This window comes from Mustelus asterias, chromosome 31 (genome assembly GCF_964213995.1).
Source record: "Mustelus asterias chromosome 31, sMusAst1.hap1.1, whole genome shotgun sequence".
NCBI classification, from domain to species: Eukaryota; Metazoa; Chordata; class Chondrichthyes; order Carcharhiniformes; family Triakidae; genus Mustelus; species Mustelus asterias.
Genome location: NC_135831.1, coordinates 3521565 through 3541323, shown reverse-complemented (window position 1 = coordinate 3541323; position 19759 = coordinate 3521565). Strand labels below are relative to the sequence as shown.

At 49.9% G+C, this 19759-nt stretch overlaps 1 protein-coding gene across 3 annotated transcripts in view; it reads left to right on the top strand.

The window, feature by feature from the left end:
* slc12a9 (solute carrier family 12 member 9) overlaps nt 1-19759 on the top strand; it is a 55264-nt gene that overhangs the window by 16689 nt on the left and 18816 nt on the right. The window contains exons 2-6 of one of the 3 annotated variants that reach the window (XM_078200830.1): nt 4122-4256; nt 5674-5811; nt 7547-7843; nt 13094-13201; nt 16381-16492. In XM_078200830.1, coding sequence (XP_078056956.1) covers nt 4122-4256; nt 5674-5811; nt 7547-7843; nt 13094-13201; nt 16381-16492 — 790 coding nt within the window. Of the gene's footprint in view, nt 1-4121; nt 4257-5673; nt 5818-7543; nt 7844-13093; nt 13202-16380; nt 16493-19759 lie in introns of all 3 variants that reach the window. The other 2 variants (XM_078200829.1, XM_078200828.1) reach the window with 2 other exon arrangements.

Below are 19759 nucleotides of genomic sequence, written 5' to 3'. Positions count from 1 at the left end.
TCACCACCCTCTGGGTAAAGAACCTACCCCTGACATCGGTTCTATAACTACCCCCCCTCAATTTAAAGCCATGCCCCCTCATGCTGGATTTCTCCATCAGAGGAAAAAGGCTATCACTATCCACCCTATCTAAACCTCTAATCATCTTATATGTTTCAATAAGATCCCCTCTTAGCCGCCGCCTTTCCAGCGAAAACAATCCCAAATCCCTCAGCCTCTCCTCATAGGATCTCCCCTCCATACCAGGCAACATCCTGGTAAACCTCCTCTGCACCCTCTCCAAAGCCTCCACATCCTTCCTGTAATGTAATGGTAAGATACTTGGTAGTGTGGATGAACAGAGGGATCTGGGTGTCCATGTGCATAGATCCCTGAAAGTTGGCACCCGGGTTGATAGGGTTGTTAAGAAGGCATATGGTGTGTTAGCTTTTATTGGTAGAGGGATTGAGTTTCGGAGCCAGGAGGTCATGCTGCAACTGTACAAAACTCTGGTGCGGCCGCACTTGGAGTATTGCGTACAGTTCTGGTCGCCGTATTATAGGAAAGATGTGGAAGTGTTGGAGGGGGTGCAGAGCAGATTTACCAGGATGTTGCCTGGTATGGTGGGAAAATCGTATGAGGAAAGGCTGAGGGGCTTGAGGTTGCTTTCGTTAGAGAGAAGGTGGTTAAGAGGTGACTTAATAGAGGCGTACAAGATGATCAGAGGATTAGATAGGGTGGATAGTGAGAGCCTTTTTCCTCGGATGGTGATGGCTAACACGAGGGGACATAGCTTTAAATTGAGCGGTGAGAGATATAGGACAGATGTTAGAGGTAGGTTTTTTACTCCGAGAGTAGTAAGGGCGTGGAATGCCCTGCCTGCAGCAGTAGTGGACTCGTCAACATTAAGAACATTCAAATGGTTATTGGATAAACATATGGATGATATTGGAATAGTGTAGATTAGAGGGGCTTCAGATTGGTTCCACTGGTCGGCGCAACATCGAGGGCCGAAGGGCCTGTACTGCGCTGTAATGTTCTATAAATTGTGGCCTTGACAGTGAGGCCTACACTCCTAAGATCAGCCCTCATTATCCTGCACCGTATATCATAGCAACCAGCATCCTAGCGGGGCCCTAGTGTGACACCACAGTGAGTGTAATGGCTGTTGCCATGGCAAACATGGACGGTAGACTTTCAAACTCTGCAATGCCCTAATTACAGGAAATAGGCAGAAGACGAGTTATTTTGGGTGAGGTTTTCACACACTCGCAGGTAGAAGCCATCAACGCATCTGTAAATTCTTCAGCCATGTCGCTGCTTTTATTTCTGTGGGTTGCAGTTTTCTGCACAGACTTCGATTGTGTCGAGAACATACTTCCTGTTAAAATTAGAACCACAGCGAGTCGGCCTGGTCGCCATTTTTGTGACGAGTTTTTAAAAATTTAATTGAATTTAAATTCCACCAGTGGGATTTAAACTAGTGTTGGTGGTTGGATTTGATTTATTATTGTCACATGTATTGGGATACAGTGAAAAGTATTGTTTCTTGCACGCTATACAGACAAAGCATACCGTTCATAGAGAAGGAAAGTAGAGGGTGCAGAATGTAGTGTTACAGTCATAGCTAGGGTGTAGAGAAAGATCAACTTGATGCGAGGTAGGTCCATTCAAAAGTCTGACAGCAGCAGGGAAGAAGCTGTTCTTGAGTCGGTTGGTACATGACCTCAGACTTTTGTACCTTTTTTCCCGACGGAAGAGAGAATGTCCGGGGTGTGTGGGGTCCTTGATTATGCTGGCTGCTTTTCCCGAGGCAGCGGGAAGTGTAGACAGAGTCAATGGATGGGAGGCTGGGTTTGCGTGATGGATTGGGCTACATTCACGACCTTTTGTAGTTTCTTGCGGTCTTGGGCAGAGCAGGAGCCAGACCGAGCTGTGATACATCCAGAAAGAATGCTTTCTATGGTGCATCTGTAAAAGTTGGTGAGAGTCGTAGCGGACATGCCAAATTTCCTTAGTCTTCTGAGAAAGTAGAGGTGTTGGTGGGGCTTTCTTAACTATAGTGTCGGCATGGGGGGGACCAGGACAGGTTGTTGGTGATCTGGACACCTAAAAAACGTGAAGCTCTCGACCCTTTCTACTTCGTCCCCCGTTGATGTAGACAGGGGCATGTTCTCCTTTACGCTTCCTGAAGTCGATGACAATCTCCTTCGTTTTGTTGACATTGAGGGAGAGATTATTGTTGCCGCACCAGTTCACCAGATTCTCTCTCTCATTCCTGTACTCTGTCTCGTCATTGTTTGAGATCCGACCCACTACGGTGGTGTCATCAGCAAACTTGAAAATCGAAATGGAGGGATATTTGACCGCACAGTCATGGGTGTTGTCAAGCACAAGGTAAGACTGGGGGCCCCGTTACCACCATCGCTGCATGTGGGATCATGCTGTGCAGAAATAGGCTGCCATGTTTCCTCACCCGCCAGTGTCATTCGAGGAGAGCAGAATCTGCCCCCTTGAGGATTAATTGCTTTCTTTATTGAATAAATGGCCTTGCCCTGAAAGCTTATTCCTAATCTACGGGGGAGGGTCTGCAAAATGGCTGCCTTCACTACAGCAGACAATGGGGTGGGCTATTTAATCCCGTCTCTCCAAACATACCACGTTGCCTTTCAGATCCTGCATAGGACCCGATAGTCTGATTTTAATGGGGCTCCAGTAAATATGGTAGCTATGCACCAGCTGGTCCTGGATTCTAAATGGGGCCCAGTACTCCAGTAACTATGGTAGATATGGACCAACTGGCCCCTGATTTTAATGGGGGGGGGGGGCAGTACTCCAGGCTAGACAGGGTAGATGCAGGGAGGATGTTCCCGATGGTGGGGGGAGTCCAGAACCAGGGGTCACAGTCTGAGGATTCGGGGTAGACCATTTAGGACGGAGATGAGGAGACATTTCTTCACCCAAAGAGTGGTGAGCCTGTGGAATTCATTACCACAGGAAGTAGTTGATGCCAAAACATTGAATGTATTCAAGAGGCGGCTGGATATAGCACTTGGAGCGAACGGGATCAAAGGTTATGGGGAGAAAGCAGGATTAGGCTATTGAGTTGGATGATCAGCCATGATCGTGAATGGCAGAGCAGGATCGAAGGGCCGAATGGCCTCCTCCTGCTACTATCTTCTATGTAAATACAGTAGTTATGGATCAACTAGACCCTGATTTTGATAGGGGGCCTGTACTCTAATAAATACAGTAGATCTGGACCACCATGTCTGACATCCATGGGAGGCCCAGTACTACAGTAATTATGGTAGTTATAGACCAGCTTGTCCCTGTTTTAATGGGGGCCCAGTATTCCAGTAAATACAGCAGGTTGGAGTTTACTCACCTGGGGTACAGTACTGGTGGGGACGGGTCTGTCACTGTATAACACTGGGGTACAGTACTGGTGAGGACGGGTCTGTCACTGTATAACACTGGGGTACAGTACTGGTGGGGACGGGTCTGTCGCTGTATAACACTGGGGTACAGTACTGGTGGGGACGGGTCTGTCGCTGTATAACACTGGGGTCCAGTACTGGTGGGGACGGGTCTGTCGCTGTATAACACTGGGGTACAGTACTGGTGGGGGCGGGACTGTCGCTGTATAACACTGGGGTACAGTACTGGTGGGGATGGGTCTGTCGCTGTATAACACTGGGGGTACAGTACTGGTGGGGACGGGTCTGTCACTGTATAACACTGGGGTACAGTACTGGTGGGGACGGGTCTGTCGCTGTATAACACTGGGGTCCAGTACTGGTGGGGACGGGTCTGTCGCTGTATAACACTGGGGTACAGTACTGGTGGGGACGGGTCTGTCACTGTATAACACTGGGGTACAGTACTGGTGGGGACGGGTCTGTCACTGTATAACACTGGGGTACAGTACTGGTGGGGACGGGTCTGTCGCTGTATAACACTGGGGTACAGTACTGGTGGGGGCGGGACTGTCTCCAGGAACCTGAAGTGTGTAGCAAGGATGGTTCGATCCACAAATCCAAGACCTACCTTTCAGGGATGTGACACGGACTAGATTTGGACAACAGTTCCTACCCCCCAAGGATGCCAACTAACTGTCCTTTCTTTCTCTTTCTCTCTAGGTTTTGTCATTGGCCAGGCTGGATTCCTGCAATCGCTTGTCATGCTTGTTGTGGCGTACATCATCGTCAGCCTAACAGTATTATCCGTGTGTGCTATCTCCACCAATGGAGCTGTGAAGGGTGGTGGAGCTTACTGTATCCTTTTAACACCCGGCAACCCTTGCTTGCATGCTGCCTTCTCCCCCCTCCGGGTTCTGTCACCTTCTCCCCCCTCCGGGTTCTGTCACCTTCACCTTGTCCCTGTCCCCCTCCAAACCAAAGCGATTCCAAGAGTTTTGATTTTCTTCAACTCCGTCCAGCAAGACATTCTCCCCTAAAAATTCTGGTTGCCTCAAGGATTGGCAACTGAAACGTTTCCTTGCCTGAGACCACCTTGTTGCCAAGGGTTGAGAAGGGGTGTCTATCCTTCAGAGCTGGACAATAGATGGACGGCACGCTGGTTAGCACCGCTGCCTCACAGCGCCAGGGACCCGGGTTCGATTCCCGGCTTGGGGTCACTGTGTGGAGTCTGCACGTTCTCCCCGTGTCTGCGTGGGTTTCCTGCCACAATCCAAATGACGTGCTGGTTAGGTGCTAAATTTTCCCTCCGTGTTACCCGAACCAGTGTGGGCGACTAGGGGATTTTCACAGTAAAGTTTATTTACTAGTTAGAAGTAGGCTTGCATTCACACTGCAATGAAGTTACTGTGAAAGTCCCCTTCATTGCAGTGTTAATGTAAGCCGAGGTGTGAGACTAATAAATAAACTTTAGGTTGGATGTATCGGCCGTGCTAAATTCTCCCTCGGTGTTACCCAAACAGGCGGCAGAGTGTGGCGAGTAGGGGATTTTCACAGTAACTTCATTGCGGTGTTAGTGTAAGCCGACTTGTGACACTAATTGACACTAAACTGGGATTTTCTTCCGAGAAAGACGGAGGCTGCGGGGGCGACCTGATAGAAGTTTATAAAATTATGAGGGGCATGGATAGGGTGAACAGTTGGAAGCTTTTTCCCCAGGGCAAAAATGGCAATTACAAGGGGGCAGAATCTCAAGATAAGGGGGGAAAGGTTCAGTGGGGATGTGCGGGGGAAGTTTTTTTACACGGAGGGTGGTGGGGGCCTGGAATGCGCTGCCAAGTGAGGGGGTTGAGGCAGTTACGTTAGCCACATTTAAGACTTACCTGGATGGACACATGAGCAGACAGGGTACAGAGGGATACAGGCGGTTGGTCTCGATAGGACAACACGATCGGCGCAGGCTCGGAGGGCCGACGGGCCTGTTCCTTTTTTAATAAATAAACACCTTTCTTGCTACACCCACAAGAGAAAATTATAAAACGGGAAACCTGCCCTCTGGGTTAATTTTCATCTCTTGAGGATTCGGATAGTTTTGGTTTTGCGATTGATAATCTTGAACCTTGACTAGGCCCCTGGATTTATAGCCCTTTGTTTCTCCTCCTTCCCCGCTCTCTCCCTCGCGCTCTCTCTCTCTCTCTCGCTCATGCGCTCTCTCTCTCTCTCTCTCGCGCACTCTCTCCCTCTCTCTCCTTTTTCCTTCACAGCGAACTCCCAGTTATGATTAGTCGCACGTTGGGCCCTGAGTTTGGAGGGAGCATCGGCCTCATGTTTTTCCTCGCCAATGTCTGTTCCTGTGCGGTTTACATTCTGGGCCTGGTGGAAGCCATTCTTGACATGTTTGGAGAGCTTCCGAGTGCAGGTGAATCCACCCTCCCCTTCTCCCTTTCTTTCCCCCCCCCCCCCCCTCACTGCAGAGTGGGGGCCAATCAAGTCTTGGTTATATCTAAGGATGGGGTTAATTAGGTTTTGTATATCCCCCCCCAAACAAAACCTGTGAAGTATGATCTCGGGCTGTCGAGTTTGTTCCTTTTGACCCTTGGACTATGGGGTGGCTCAGTGGGTTAGCAGTGCTGCTTCACAGCGCCAGGGACCCGGGTTCGATTCCCGGCTTGGGTCACTGTCTGTGCAGAGTCTGCGCATTCTTCCCCCGTGTCTGTGTGGGTTTCCTCCGGGTGCTCCGGTTTCCTCCCACAGTCCAAAGATGTGCAAGTTAGGGTTGGGGCAGCACAGTGGTTAGCACTGCTGCTTCACAGCACCAGGGACCCAGGTTCGATTCCCGGCTTGGGTCACTCTCTGTGTGGAGTCTGCGCATTCTCCCCCGTGTCTGCGTGGGTTTCCTCCGAGTGCTCCAGTTTCCTCCCACACTCCGAAAGACGTGCTGGTTAGGGTGGACTGGCTGTGCTAAATTCTCCCTCAGTGTTACCCGAACAGGCGCCAGAGTGTGGCGACTCGGGGGATTTCCACAGTAACTTCATTAGTGTTAGACCATAAGACATAGGAGCAGAATTAGGCCACTCGGCCCATCGAGTCTGCTCCACCATTCAATCATGGCTGATATTTTTCTCATCCCCATTCTCCTGCCCTTTCCCCCATAACCCCTGATCCCCTTATTAAATGTACTGTGTTAACACGTTGTGTTAATGTAAGCCTACTTGTGACACAAATAAACTTTAATCACCTGACAGAGTAGGGCTAGGAGCTCCGATATCCCAACCCACACAGATATCCCTTGTGGATTGTCAAGGTTTGTCTTTAAAAGTGGGGCCCCCTCTTTCCCAAACAAGAAAAGCAACTATAGGGTCTCGAGGGGGTGGGGTGTTACTGAAGATTGAATTTGGGGGGATTACTGAAGACTTAACAGGCAATTTGTTTAAAAATTGGGAGCCTCTGGTCTTTCCCAACTGGAATTGGGAAAGCAATCCATCTGGGGATTCATGGAGCCTTCTCCTGAAGGGGTTTGGGGCTTAATCGGAGCTTTTGTGATAGTTTCCTGGTTAGTGTAGAGGTGAGTATTCTCACCTGTCACACAGGGGACCAGGGTTCAATTCCCCGACGGGGGGAGTTTGCCAAGTTCTGTGACTCGGGGGGTGGCACAGCGGGTTAGCTCTGCTGCCTCACAGCGCCAGGGACCCAGGTTCGATTCCTGGCTTGGGGTCACTGTCTGTGCTGAGTCTCCCCGTGCCTGTATGGGTTTCCTCCCACAGTCTGAAAGATGTGCGGGTTAGGTGGATTGGCTGTGCCAAATTGCCCCTCGGCGTCGGGGGACTAGCTCGGGTAAATGGTAGGGTTATGGGGATAGGGCCTGGGTGGGATTGTGGTTGGTGCAGCCCCAATGGCCTCCTGCACTCTTAGGATTCTATCGGGGAAGAGTCTCAGACAGAGACTATAGGGCTATGAAGAGGGTGGCACTGACTAAATTGCCATGAGTCAGCACAGATGGGGTGGGCTGAATGGCCTCTCTGTTCGGTGAGGGCAAAGGCGGAGTGAGTTGGCCGTAATCCTAATAGAATGCTGGGAGAAAGGGGCTGAATGGCCTTCTCCTGTTCCTCAGTAACGGCTTGCTCTGTGTTTATCCACCCCCTCAGCAGATACTGAACCCAAGGGAATCCACGTGCTTCCCCAGAGCTACCTGTACGATGTCCTGTACACCTCCAGCATCCTCCTCCTCTGCCTCCTGATCTGCCTGGTTGGCGCCCAGATCTACGCCAAGACCAGCTTTCTGATTTTCCTGGTGGTGCACCTCGTTCTGATCACCATCCTCGTAAGCTTCTTCGCTGTGAAGCCCAGGACCATCCCGATCGTCAAGCAAGCTGGGAACGAGAGCCTGGCCATCGATACCAACTACACCGGCTTCAGCACCGCGACATTGAAGAAAAATCTCATGGGTGAGCTCTGAGCCGCTTCCCCCTCTACCTTCACCTCAGGGTGGGGTGGCACAGTGGGTTGGCACTGCTGCCTCACAGCGCCAGGGACCCGGGTTCGATTCCCGGCTCGTGTCACTGTCCGTACAGAGTCTGCACGTTCTCCCCGTGTCTGCATGGGTTTCCTCCGGGTGCTCCGGTTTCCTCCCACAGTCCAAAAGATGTGCAGGTTGGGTGGATTGGCCGTGATAAGTTGTCCTTGGCCAATCCTCCTCATCGGCACATCTTTGGACACCATGTTAAATTGTCCAAAGATGTGCGGGTTAGGTTGATTGGCCAGGTAAAAAATTGCCCCTTAGAGTCCTGAGATGCGTAGGTTAGAGGGATTAGCGGGTAAATATGTGGATATGTCGGGGTAGGGCCTGGGTGGGATTGTGGTCGGTGCAGACTCGATGGGCCGAATGGCGGCCTCCTGCACTGTAGGGTTTCTATGATTTCTTGTCCCTTCCTTTGATTTGATTTATTGTTGTCACATGTATTGGGACACAGTGAAAAGTATTGTTTCTTGCGCACTATACAGACAAAACACACTCTTCTTAGAGAAGGAAAGGAGAGAGTGCAGAATGTAGTGTTACATTCATAGCTAGGGTTTAGAGAAAGATCAACTTAATGGTCCATTCAAAAGTCTGATGGCAGCAGGGAAGAAGCTGTTCCTGAGTCAATTGGTCTGTGCCCTCAGACTTTTATATCTTTTTCCCAGCGGAAGAGAGAATGTCCGAGGTGTGGGGGTTCCTTAATTATGCTGGCCGCTTTTCCCAAGGCAGCAGGAAGTGTAGACAGAGTCAATGGATGGGAGGCTGGTTTGCGAGATGGATTGGGCTACATTCACAGTCCTTTGTAGTTCCTTGCGGTCTTCGGCAGAGCAGGAGCCCATACCAAGCTGTGATACAACCAGAAAGGATGCTTTCTATGGTGCATCTGTAGAAGTTGGTGAGAGTCGTAGCTGACATGCCAAATTTCCTTAGTCTTCTGAGAATGTAGAGGTGTTGGTGGGGCTTTCTTCACTATAGTGTCGGCGTGGGGGGGACCAGGACAGGTTGTTGGTGATCTGGACACCTAAAAACCTGAAGCTCTCGACCCTTTCTACTTCGTCCCCATTGATGTAGACAGGGGCGTGTTCTCCTCTACGCTTCTTGAAGTCGATGACAATCTCCTCCGTTTTGTTGACATTGAAGATGTGCAGGTTAGGTGGATTGGCCATGCTAAATTGCCCCTTAGTGTCCAAAGACATGCTGGTTAGGTGCATTGGACGTACTAAATTCTCCCTCGGTGTTACCCGAACAGGTGTCAGAATGTGGCGACTAGGGGAATTTCACAGTAACTTCATTGCGGTGTTAATGTGACACTGATAACCTTGAAGCATGGTACAACCCCTAACTACAGGCCTACGCTGGACTTCATTTGTCAAGGGCAGGTCGTGCCTTACAAGCCTGGTTGAGTTCTTTGAAAATGTGACCAAACACATTGACGAAGGAAGAGCGGTGGATGTGGTCTATATGGACTTCAGCAAGGCGTTCGATAAGGTCCCCCATGCAAGACTTCTTGAGAAAGTGAGAGGGCATGGGATCCAAGGGGCTGTTGCCTTGTGGATCCAGAACTGGCTTGCCTGCAGAAGGCAGAGAGTGGCTGTGGAGGGGTCTTTCTCTGCATGGAGGTCAGTGACCAGTGGAGTGCCCCAGGGATCTGTTCTGGGACCCTTGCTGTTTGTCATTTTCATAAATGACCTGGATGAGGAAGTGGAGGGATGGGTTGGTAAGTTTGCTGACGACACCAAGGTAGGTGGTGTTGTGGATAGTTTGGAGGGATGTCAGAAGTTGCAGCGAGACATAGATAGAATGCAAGACTGGGCGGAGAAGTGGCAGATGGACTTCAACCCGGATAAGTGTGTGGTGATCCATTTTGGCAGATCCAATGGGATGAAGCAGCAGTATAATATGAAGGGTACCATTCTTAGCAGTGTAGAGGATCAGAAGGACCTTGGGGTCCGGGTCCATAGGACTCTTAAATCGGCCTCGCAGGTGGAGGATGCGGTCAAGAAGGCGTACAGCGTACTGGCCTTCATTAATCGAGGGATTGAGTTTAGGAGTCGGGAGATAATGCTGCAGCTTTATAGGACCCTGGTTAGACCCCACTTGGAGTACTGCGTGCAGTTCTGGTCACCTCATTACAGGAAAGATGTTGAAGCCATTGAAAGGGTGCAGAGGAGATTTACAAGGATGTTGCCTGGATTGGGGGGCATGCCTTATGAGGATAGGTTGAGGGAGCTTGGTCTCTTCTCCCTGGAGAGACGAAGGATGAGAGGTGACCTGATAGAGGTTTACAAGATGTTGAGAGGTCTGGATAGGGTAGACTCTCAGAGGCTATTTCCAAGGGCTGAAATGGTTGCTACGAGAGGACACAGGTTTAAGGTGCTGGGGGGTAGGTACAGAGGAGATGTCAGGGGTAAGTTTTTCACTCAGAGGGTGGTGGGTGAGTGGAATCGGCTGACGTCGGTGGTGGTGGAGGCAAACTCGTTGGGGTCTTTTAAGAGACTTCTGGATGAGTACATGGGATTTAATGGGATTGAGGGCTATAGATAGGCCTAGAGGTAGGGATGTGATCAGCGCAACTTGTGGGCCGAAGGGCCTGTTTGTGCTGTGGCTTTCTATGTTCTATGTTCATTCTCCACCCAAGCCTCTTCCCCCTTGCTCTATCAACATCACGTCCTCCTTTTATCCTTCCTATCTCACTAGTTCTTCCTTCAGTCTATCTATCCTTTGGGCAGAGGCGATGTTGTATTAATGTCATTGGTCTAGTCATCAAGAGCCCCCAGGCTAATATTCTGGGCGACACCTGGTTCAAATTCCACCTTGGCAACTTGGTGGATCCAAAATCTAATCTTGGCCATGGCAACTATCGTAAATTTGTCTGGGGTGAGGGGGGGATTCACTGTCAGCAAAGGAAATCTATTGTCCTTACCCAGTCTGGCCTACATTTTAACTCCAGACCCACGGCACAATGGTTAGCACTGCTGCCTCACTGCGCCAGGGACCCGGGTTCGATTCCCGGCTTGGGTCACTGTCTGTGCGGAGTCTGCACGTTCTCCCCGTGTCTGTGTGGGTTTCCTCCGGGTGCTCCGGTTTCCACCCACAGTCCGAAAGACGTGTTGGTTTGGGTGCATTGGCCGTGCTAAATTACCCCTCGGTGTCCAAAGTTGGGTAGGTTAGATGGATTGGCCATGCTAAAGTGCGTCTTAGTGTCAGGGGAGTTAGCAGGGTAAATACGTGGGGTCACGGGGATAGGGCCTGGGTGGGATTGTTATCAGTGCAGGCTCGATGGGGTCAGGCGGCCACCTTCTACACTGTAGGTACACGGTTGACTCCTAACTGTCCTCTGAAATGGCCGAGCAAGACACTCAGATGAAGGAGTAATTAGGAATGGGTAACAAATACAGGACTCGCCAACAACGCCCGCATCTCCATTTTAAACAAAATACGCTCTGTGGTAGCGGGTTCCCCACTCTCTGGCTCAAGAAGTTTCTCCTGAATTCCCGATTTGGATTTATTAGTGATCAACTTGTATTTTTTTTTTGATGGCTAGTTTTGGACTCCCTTAATTGCGTGCAATCTTCTCTCCATCCCAATCTGTCGAACTCTAGTTCCCAAAAGGCCCCCTTGGGTCAGCCTGGTCTTCGGTCATGGCCTAGTCAGTCCTGCTGCAGGACGGAAATCTCTCGGATTCCACTCGATGTTGACAAGATTTTGTTTCTGAGCCCTGAACTTTTCCACACTCTTGTCACTTCACAATACTGTTCAACATGGTGGAATCTCTCCTTTTGACACCTCTGGGACTGATATCTGAACTCCTTTTTACACACACTTTCCCCCCTCTTTTTGCCGTAAACTTGTCATTGTTAACCCCAAAATAGATCATTGGCCAGGACTGGTATTGTGGCTCGAGTCTAAGATCTTTTGGTCTCCAAACTGGTCAAGTACATATGAGAGTAGGGTGTCCTCATAATTTAATGTCCAGTTTAGTGTTTCGTTACATTATTTTGGAAATTTGTGTATGCACTGAACCCCTGAGGCCTAGTTACAGAGCAGCCCGGGAGTAGATTATTATCTGAGGCCTAGTTACAGAGCAGCCTGGGAGTAGATTATTATCTGAGGCCTAATTACAGAGCAGCCTGGAAGTAGATTATTATCTGAGGCCTAATTACTGAGCAGCCCGGGAGTAGATTATTATCTGAGGCCTAATTACTGAGCAGCCTGGGAGTAGATTATTATGAGGCCTAATTACAGAGCAGCCTGGGAGTAGATTATTATCTGAGGCCTAGTTACTGAGCAGCCCGGGAGTAGATTATTATCTGAGACCTAATTACTGAGCAGCCTGGGAGTAGATTATTATCTGAGGCCTAATTACAGAGCAGCCTGGGAGTAGATTATTATCTGAGGCCTAATTACAGAGCAGCCCGGGAGTAGATTATTATCTGAGACCTAGTTACAGAGCAGCCTGGGAGTAGATTATTATCTGAGGCCTAATTACAGAGCAGCCTGGGAGTAGATTATTATCTGAGGCCTAGTTACTGAGCAGCCTGGGAGTAGATTATTATGAGGTCTAGTTACAGAGCAGCCTGGGAGTAGATTATTATCTGAGGCCTAATTACAGAGCAGCCTGGGAGTAGATTATTATCTGAGGCCTAGTTACAGATCAGCCTGGGAGTAGATTATTATCTGAGGCCTAGTTACTGAGCAGCCTGGGAGTAGATTATTATGAGGTCTAGTTACAGAGCAGCCTGGGAGTAGATTATTATTTGAGGCCTAGTTACAGATCAGCCTGGGAGTAGATTATTATCTGAGGCCTAGTTACAGAGCAGCCTGGGAGTAGATTATTATCTGAGGCCTAGTTACAGAGCAGCCTGGGAGTAGATTATTATGAGGTCTAGTTACTGAGCAGCCTGGGAGTAGATTATTATGAGGTCTAGTTACAGAGCAGCCTGGAAGTAGATTATTATCTGAGGCCTAGTTACTGAGCAGCCTGGGAGTAGATTATCTGAGGCCTAGTTATGGAGCAGCCTGGGAGTAGATTATTTTGAGGCCCAGTGGGACTGTCAGATGGGGCTCGAATTTTTTGCACAGTATTTTTTTGGAGAGGGGAGGGATCTGAAATGGGGTGTGGATGAGGCCAGCACTGTGTGAATCTTTATTGAGTAACGTTTGTTCTCCACTTTTCTAGATGATTATTCCGTGGATTACACCACCAACTACATGATGACGTTCGCGACAGTGTTTGCTGTCATGTTTAATGGCTGCACTGGCATCATGGCAGGCTCCAATATGTCTGGTAAAGATCTCCGTCTCTTCCCCCCCAATCCCAGAGATTGTGTCTGTCTCGTGTGTGAGGAGTGTCGAGAATAGTGGTGATAACTGGACTTGTAATCCAGAGGTCTAGACTCCGACATGGAAGCTTCTGGGATTAAATGTTTGTCCCATGAGTAATATTGTAAAAACCTATCTGGGTTCACTGATCCCTTTAGAGAAGGAAATCTGCTGTCCTTACCCGGCCTGGCCTACATGTGACTCCAGAGCTCACGGCCAATGTGGTTGACTCTCAACTGCCCTCTGGAATGGCCCAGCGTGCCACTTCGTATTAAATTGCTACTGGGTGTGTCTGAGCCACGTGGATGAAGGTGGTGGCTAGATCAATGCTACCCTCTCGAGGGCAGTTGGGGGGTGAACTTTGGGTTTGTTGTTGTGATCTCAGATGAACATCAAATGTGGATCGAACTCTGGGCCTCGCCCCTGAACTCATTCCAGCTGGCACCTCAACACATTCCAGGTCTCTGACCTAGATTGGCTCCCAGTCCATCTCCACCTCAAATTCACACCCGTCCCGACTTCGTCTGTAGCCTCTAACCACCTCCTCCAGCCCCCGAACCCCTCCATCTCTGTAACTTCCTCCAGTCCCCCCGCACCCCTCCTGACCCCTGTGACCTCCTCCAGCCCATAAGACGTAGGAGCAGAATTAGGCCACTCGGCCCATCGAGTCTGCTCCGCCATTCAATCATGGCTGATACTTTTCTCATCCCCATTCTCCTGCCCTTTTCCCCATAACCCCTGATCCCCTTATTAATCAAGAACCTATCTATCTCTGTCTTAAAGACACTCAATGACCCAGCCTCCACAGCCTTCTGCGGCAAAGAGTTCCACAGATTCTGGCTGAAGAAATTCCTCCTCATCTCTGTTTTGAAGGATCGTCCCTTTAGCCTGAGGTTGTTCCCTCTGGTTCTAGTTTTTCCTACTAGTGGAAACATCCCCTCCACGTCCACTCTATCCAGGCCTCGCAGTATCCTGTAAGTTTCAATAAGATCCCCCCTCATCCTTCTAAACTCCGAGTACAGACCCAGAGTCCTCATACGACACTCCCCTCCTGACCTCGGCCTCCTCCAGCCCCCCCCCACACCCACTTTGTCTCTTGCGCACACCCTGGTTTTTAACATCTCCACATTTGTTGGCCTAGTCTCCCAAAAAGCCTGGGCCCGAAGCTCTGAAATTCCACCCCAAACACCAACTTTTTTCAGTGGTCCTATTTAAGACGGCATTGCAAGTATAAGAACAACAGTCTTCATTGGTGTTTTAAAAGAGTCTTTTATTCGACTGGTCTTTAAGATGGCTGCCTCATGGCACAGTCACGACTGCAGGAAGCCCAGGTGGCAATTGGAGTGGTTACTTTGAAAAACTGAAATGGGGGAACTTTTTTTTTTTTTAAAACGCAAAACAAGGATGGGGCGGAGAGGGTTAGGTGCAGATTCGATGGGCCAAATAGCCTCACAGGTTGTTGAAGATGGCACGGTGGTTGGCACTGCTGTCTCTCAGTGCCAGGGACCCAGGTTCAATTCCCGACTTGGGTCTCTATCTGTGCAGAATTTGCACATTCTTCCCCCCGCCTCTCCCCCACCCCATCCCCGTGTCTGTGTGGGTTTCCTCCGGGTGCTCCGGTTTCCTCCCACAGTCCAAAAGACGTGTGGGTTAGGTACTAAATTCTCCCTTCGTGTGACCCAAACAGGCACCAGAGTGTGGCGACTAGGGGATTTGCACAGTAACTTCATTGCAGTGTTAACGTAAGCCGACTTGTGACAACTTTTAAATAAAAAGATATTACTACTTCTCTCGCTCTTTTTTTTAAAACAGGTTATAAAGGGAAGTACATCTCTTTGAGTGGTCAAGCGTCAATTCTCAACCTCCCCTTCCTAACAGGATGAATAATCCGATGACTGGGAGGTCTCCCCTGTGGCCCTCTGTAAATGTTAACCATTCTCCGGTATTCGTGCTACTGACATTCCTTCTCTCTCTCGCACTCTTCTCATAAGAAGATAAGAAATAGGAGCAGGAGTAGGCCATCTAGCCCCTCGAGCCTGCTCCGCCATTCAATAAGATCATGGCTGATCTGATGGTGGTTTAGTTCCACTTACCCACCCACTCCCCATAACCCTTAATTCCCTTAATGGTTAAAAATCTATCTATCTGTGACTTAAACACATTTAACGAGGTAGCCTCTACTGCTTCATTGGGCAGAGAATTCCAGAGATTCACTACCCTCTGGGAGAAGAAGTTCCTCCTCAACTCTGTTCTAAACTGACTCCCCCTTATTTTGAGGCTGTGTCCTCTAGTTCTTCCTAAAATTATGAAAGGCATAGATAGGGTGAACGGTGGGAAGCTTTTCCCCGGGTCGGTGGTGACGTTCACGAGGGGTCATAGGTTCAAGGTGAAGGGGGGGAGGTTTAACACAGATATCAGAAGGACATATTTCACACAGAGGGTCGTGGGGGCCTGGAATGTGTTGCCGGGCAAGGTGGTGGAGGCGGACACACTGGGAACGTTTAAGACTTATCTAGACAGCTATATGAACGGAGTGGGAATGGAGGGATACAAAAGAGTGGTCTAGTTTGGACCAGGGAGCGGCGCGGGCTAATTGTTCCTTGTTTCTCGTTTCAAGGCTTCATTCTATGATCATCTTGCTGGTGCCAGTACAGAACGAGACTGCGGATAGTTGGGAACCTGTCTCGGGGGCAGGGAATTCATATGGTGTTCGTGGAAGTGGAAATGACTAGGGTTGGGAAGCATTTTTCGATCAGGGCCATTGTGATCTCCTGGACTCGTTTCGATCGCCTCAGGGGGTCGGAGAGGAATTTCCCAGATTTTTCTCCCCATATTGGCCCTGGGGTTTTTCACTCTGGGTTTTTGCCTCTCCCTGGAGATCACATGGTCTGGAATGGGGGGGTGGGGGTGAGTTAATAGGTTGTAATGAACAAAGCATCGTAGCTGTAGGGGACAGCTCGGTGGATAGGATATTGGTATGTAGATAGGCTGGAAAATTGGGCCGGGGAGCGGCGCGGGCTTGGAGGGCCGAAGGGCCTGTTCCTGTGCTGTATTGTTCTTTGTTCTTTGTTGTAAGTGGAAAGAATCTCTCTGCCTCTACCCTGTCTCGCCCCTTCATTATCTTGTCTCTCTCTCTCTCTACAGGGGACTTGAAGAATCCGAGCTATTCCATTCCTAAAGGTACAGTTATCGCCGTCATCTACACCTTCCTGGTCTACCTGTTGCTCTTCTTCCTGGTCAGTTTCACCTGTGACAGGTGAGTTCCCAACGCATCCTGAACTCCTGCCTCCGTGAGGGGTGGTTTTGGGGGGAGGGGTGGATTATTGTGGGCTGCCTGGCGAAAGGGACCCTCCCCACTATTCTCCTCCACTCCTGTGGGAATACGTTCCACATCACCACTCGATTTGGAATTAAGAATCTACTGATTTTCCATTGTCGGGAAAAACCCATCTGGTTACTTTAGGGAAGGAAATCTGCTGTCCTTACCCGGTCTGGCCTACATGTGACTCCAGAACCAATGTGGTTGACTCTCAACTGCCCACCAAGGACAGCTAGAATCATAAAATCCCTACAGTACAGAAAGAGGCCATTTGGCCCATCGAGTCTGCACCGACCACAATCCTATCCCCATGCGTTTACTCTATCTAGTCCCCCTGACACTAAGGGGCAATTTAGCACGGCCAATCCAGTTGAGATTGGCTGTGGCTCTGGCTCTGGAGTCGCATGTAGGCCAGACCGGGTAAGGGTGGCAGATTTTCTTCCCTAAAGGAACCAGATGGGTTTTTCCGACCAACAGGATATCTTTCGGACTGTGGGAGGAAACCGGAGCTCCCGGAGGAAACCCACGCAGACACGGGGGGAGAATGTACAGACTCCGCCCAGACAGTGACCCAAGCCGGGAATCGAACCCGGGTCCCTGGCGCTGTGAGGCAGCAGTGCTAACCACTGTGCTATCCTAGGGATGGGCAGTATATACTGGCCAGCCAGCAATGCCCATGTCCCTCAAATGAATAAAATGTATAGCTACAATATTAACTGAGCTCCCATTGCACATTCCAACAGTACACTCCTACATCACACTCCATAATTCCGCATACCTCAAGCTTGTTAAAACCATTCAGTCACTACAGTGCAGAAGGAGGCCATTCAGCCCATCCGGTCTGCACCGGCTCTCCGAAAGACCACCTTACTCAGGCCCCCTGTGCATTTACCCTGCTAATCTTCCTAACCTACTGCACCGTAAGACCTCCATGTATTGGGGTAGTGTGCAGAAAATGTGAAGAGCGAATAAGTAGGGCTGCCAGTGGCACAGCGGTTAGCACTGCTACCTCACAGCGCCAGGGGACCCGGGTTCGATTCCCGGCTTGGGTCACTGTCTGTGCGGAGTTTGCACGTTCTCCCCATGTCTGCATGGGTTTCCTCCCACAGTCCGAAAGATGTCTAGGTTGGGTGGATTGGCCGTGCTAAATTGCCCCTTAGTGTTAGGGGGGGTAAATGTGGGGTCACAGGTGGCACGGGTAGCACAGTGGTTAGCACTGCTGCTTCACAGCTCCAGGGACCTGGGTTCGATTCCCGGCTCGGGTCACTGTCTGTGGATTCTCGTTCATTCTCCTCGTGTCTGTGTGGGTTTCCTCCGGGTGCTCTGGTTTCCTCCCACAGTCCAAAGATGTGCGGGTTAGGTTGATTGGCCATGCTAAAATTGCCCTTAGTGTCCTGGGATGAGGGGTTAGTGGGTAAATATGTAGGGATACGGGGGTAGGGCCTGGGTGGGATTGTGGTCGGTGCGGACCCAATTGGCCGAATGGCCACCATCACCACTGTTGGGATTCTATGATCTAAGCCGTTGCCATGGTTGTATATGGTAGCCATGATGTGGAGATGCCGGTGTTGGACTGGGATAGGTGAGTAGTCTCACAACACCAGGTTAAAGTCCAGCAGGTTTATTTGGTAGCACGAGCTTTCGGAGCGCTGCCCCTTCATCAGGTGAGTGGTTATATAGTTCACCGAAGCACTTCCTATTGTCGCTGTATCAGGACATTGGGGTTCATCAGCCTTTGGACTGCTTCACCAAAGGAATCCCTGTCCACGGAAAGCTGGTTTCACCCATTTGTGTACCAATCCTGCAAACGGCTAAGGAGTATCGGCAACGGAGTAAGTTGGGCCAATTTTCCCACCCCCACTCTTCCCACTGCAGTATCCGCCTCCCTGTGGAGCACAGTACAGGAATGAGATAGAGAATCTGAACTGGTGCGATGACCATCTTTCCCTCTGTCAACAAAACAAAGGAGATTGTCATCGACTTCAGGAAGCGAAAAGGAGAACATGTCTACATCGTAAGAGTTTTAATAACACCAGGTTAAAGTCCAACAGGTTTATTTGGTAGCAAATACCATTTGCTACCAAATAAACCTGTTGGACTTTAACCTGGTGTTGTTAAAACACTTGCTGTGTTCACCCTAGTCCAACGCCGGCATCTCCACATCCTGTCTACATCAACAGGGATGAAGTAGAAATGGTCGAGAGCTTCAAGTTTTTAGATGTCCAGATCACCAACAACCTGTCCTGGTCCCCCCCACGCCGACACTATAGTTAGGAAAGCCCCACCAACGCCTCTACTTTCTCAGAAGACTAAGGAAATTTGGCATGTCCGCTACGACTCTCACCAACTTTTACAGATGCACCATAGAAAGCATTCTTCCTGGTTGTATCGCAGCTTGGTCTGGGGCTCCTGCTCTGCCCAAGACCGCAAGGAACTACAAAAGGTCGTGAATGTAGCCCAATCCATCACTCAAACCAGCCTCCCATCCATTGACTCTGTCTACACTTCCCGCTGCCTCAGAAAAGCAGCCAGCATAATCAAGGACCCCATGCACCCCGGACATTCTCTCTCCCGTCGGGAAAAAGATACAAAAGTCTGAAAACTTGTACCAACCGACTCGAACAGCTTCCCTTTGCTTTGATTTATTATTGTCACAGGTGTGGGCGGTACGGTGGCACAGTGGTTAGCACTGCTGCCTCACAGCTCCAGGGACCTGGGTTCGAATCCCGGCTCGGGTCACTGTCTGTGTGGAGTTTGCACGTTCTCCCTGTGTCTGTGTGGGTTTCCTCCGGGTGCTCCGGTTTCCTCCCACAGTCCAAAGATGTGCAGGTTAGGTTGATTGGCCATGTTAAAATTGCCCTTTAGTAACCTGAGATGCGTAGGTTAGAGGGATTAGTGGCTAAAATATGTAGGGATATGGGGGTAGGGCCTGGGTGGGCTTGTGGTCGGTGCAGACTCGATGGGCCGAATGGCCTCTTTCTGTACTGTAGGGTTTCTATGGTTTCTATGTATGGGATACAGTGAAAAGTATCGCTTCTTGCGCAATATACAGACAAAGCATACTGTTCATAGAGAAGGCAAGAAGAGTGCAGAATGTAGTGTTGCAGTCATAGCTAGGGTGTAGACTTTTGAATGGACCTACCTTGCATTAAGTTGATCTTTCTCTACACCCGAGCTATGACTGTAACACTACATTCTGCACTC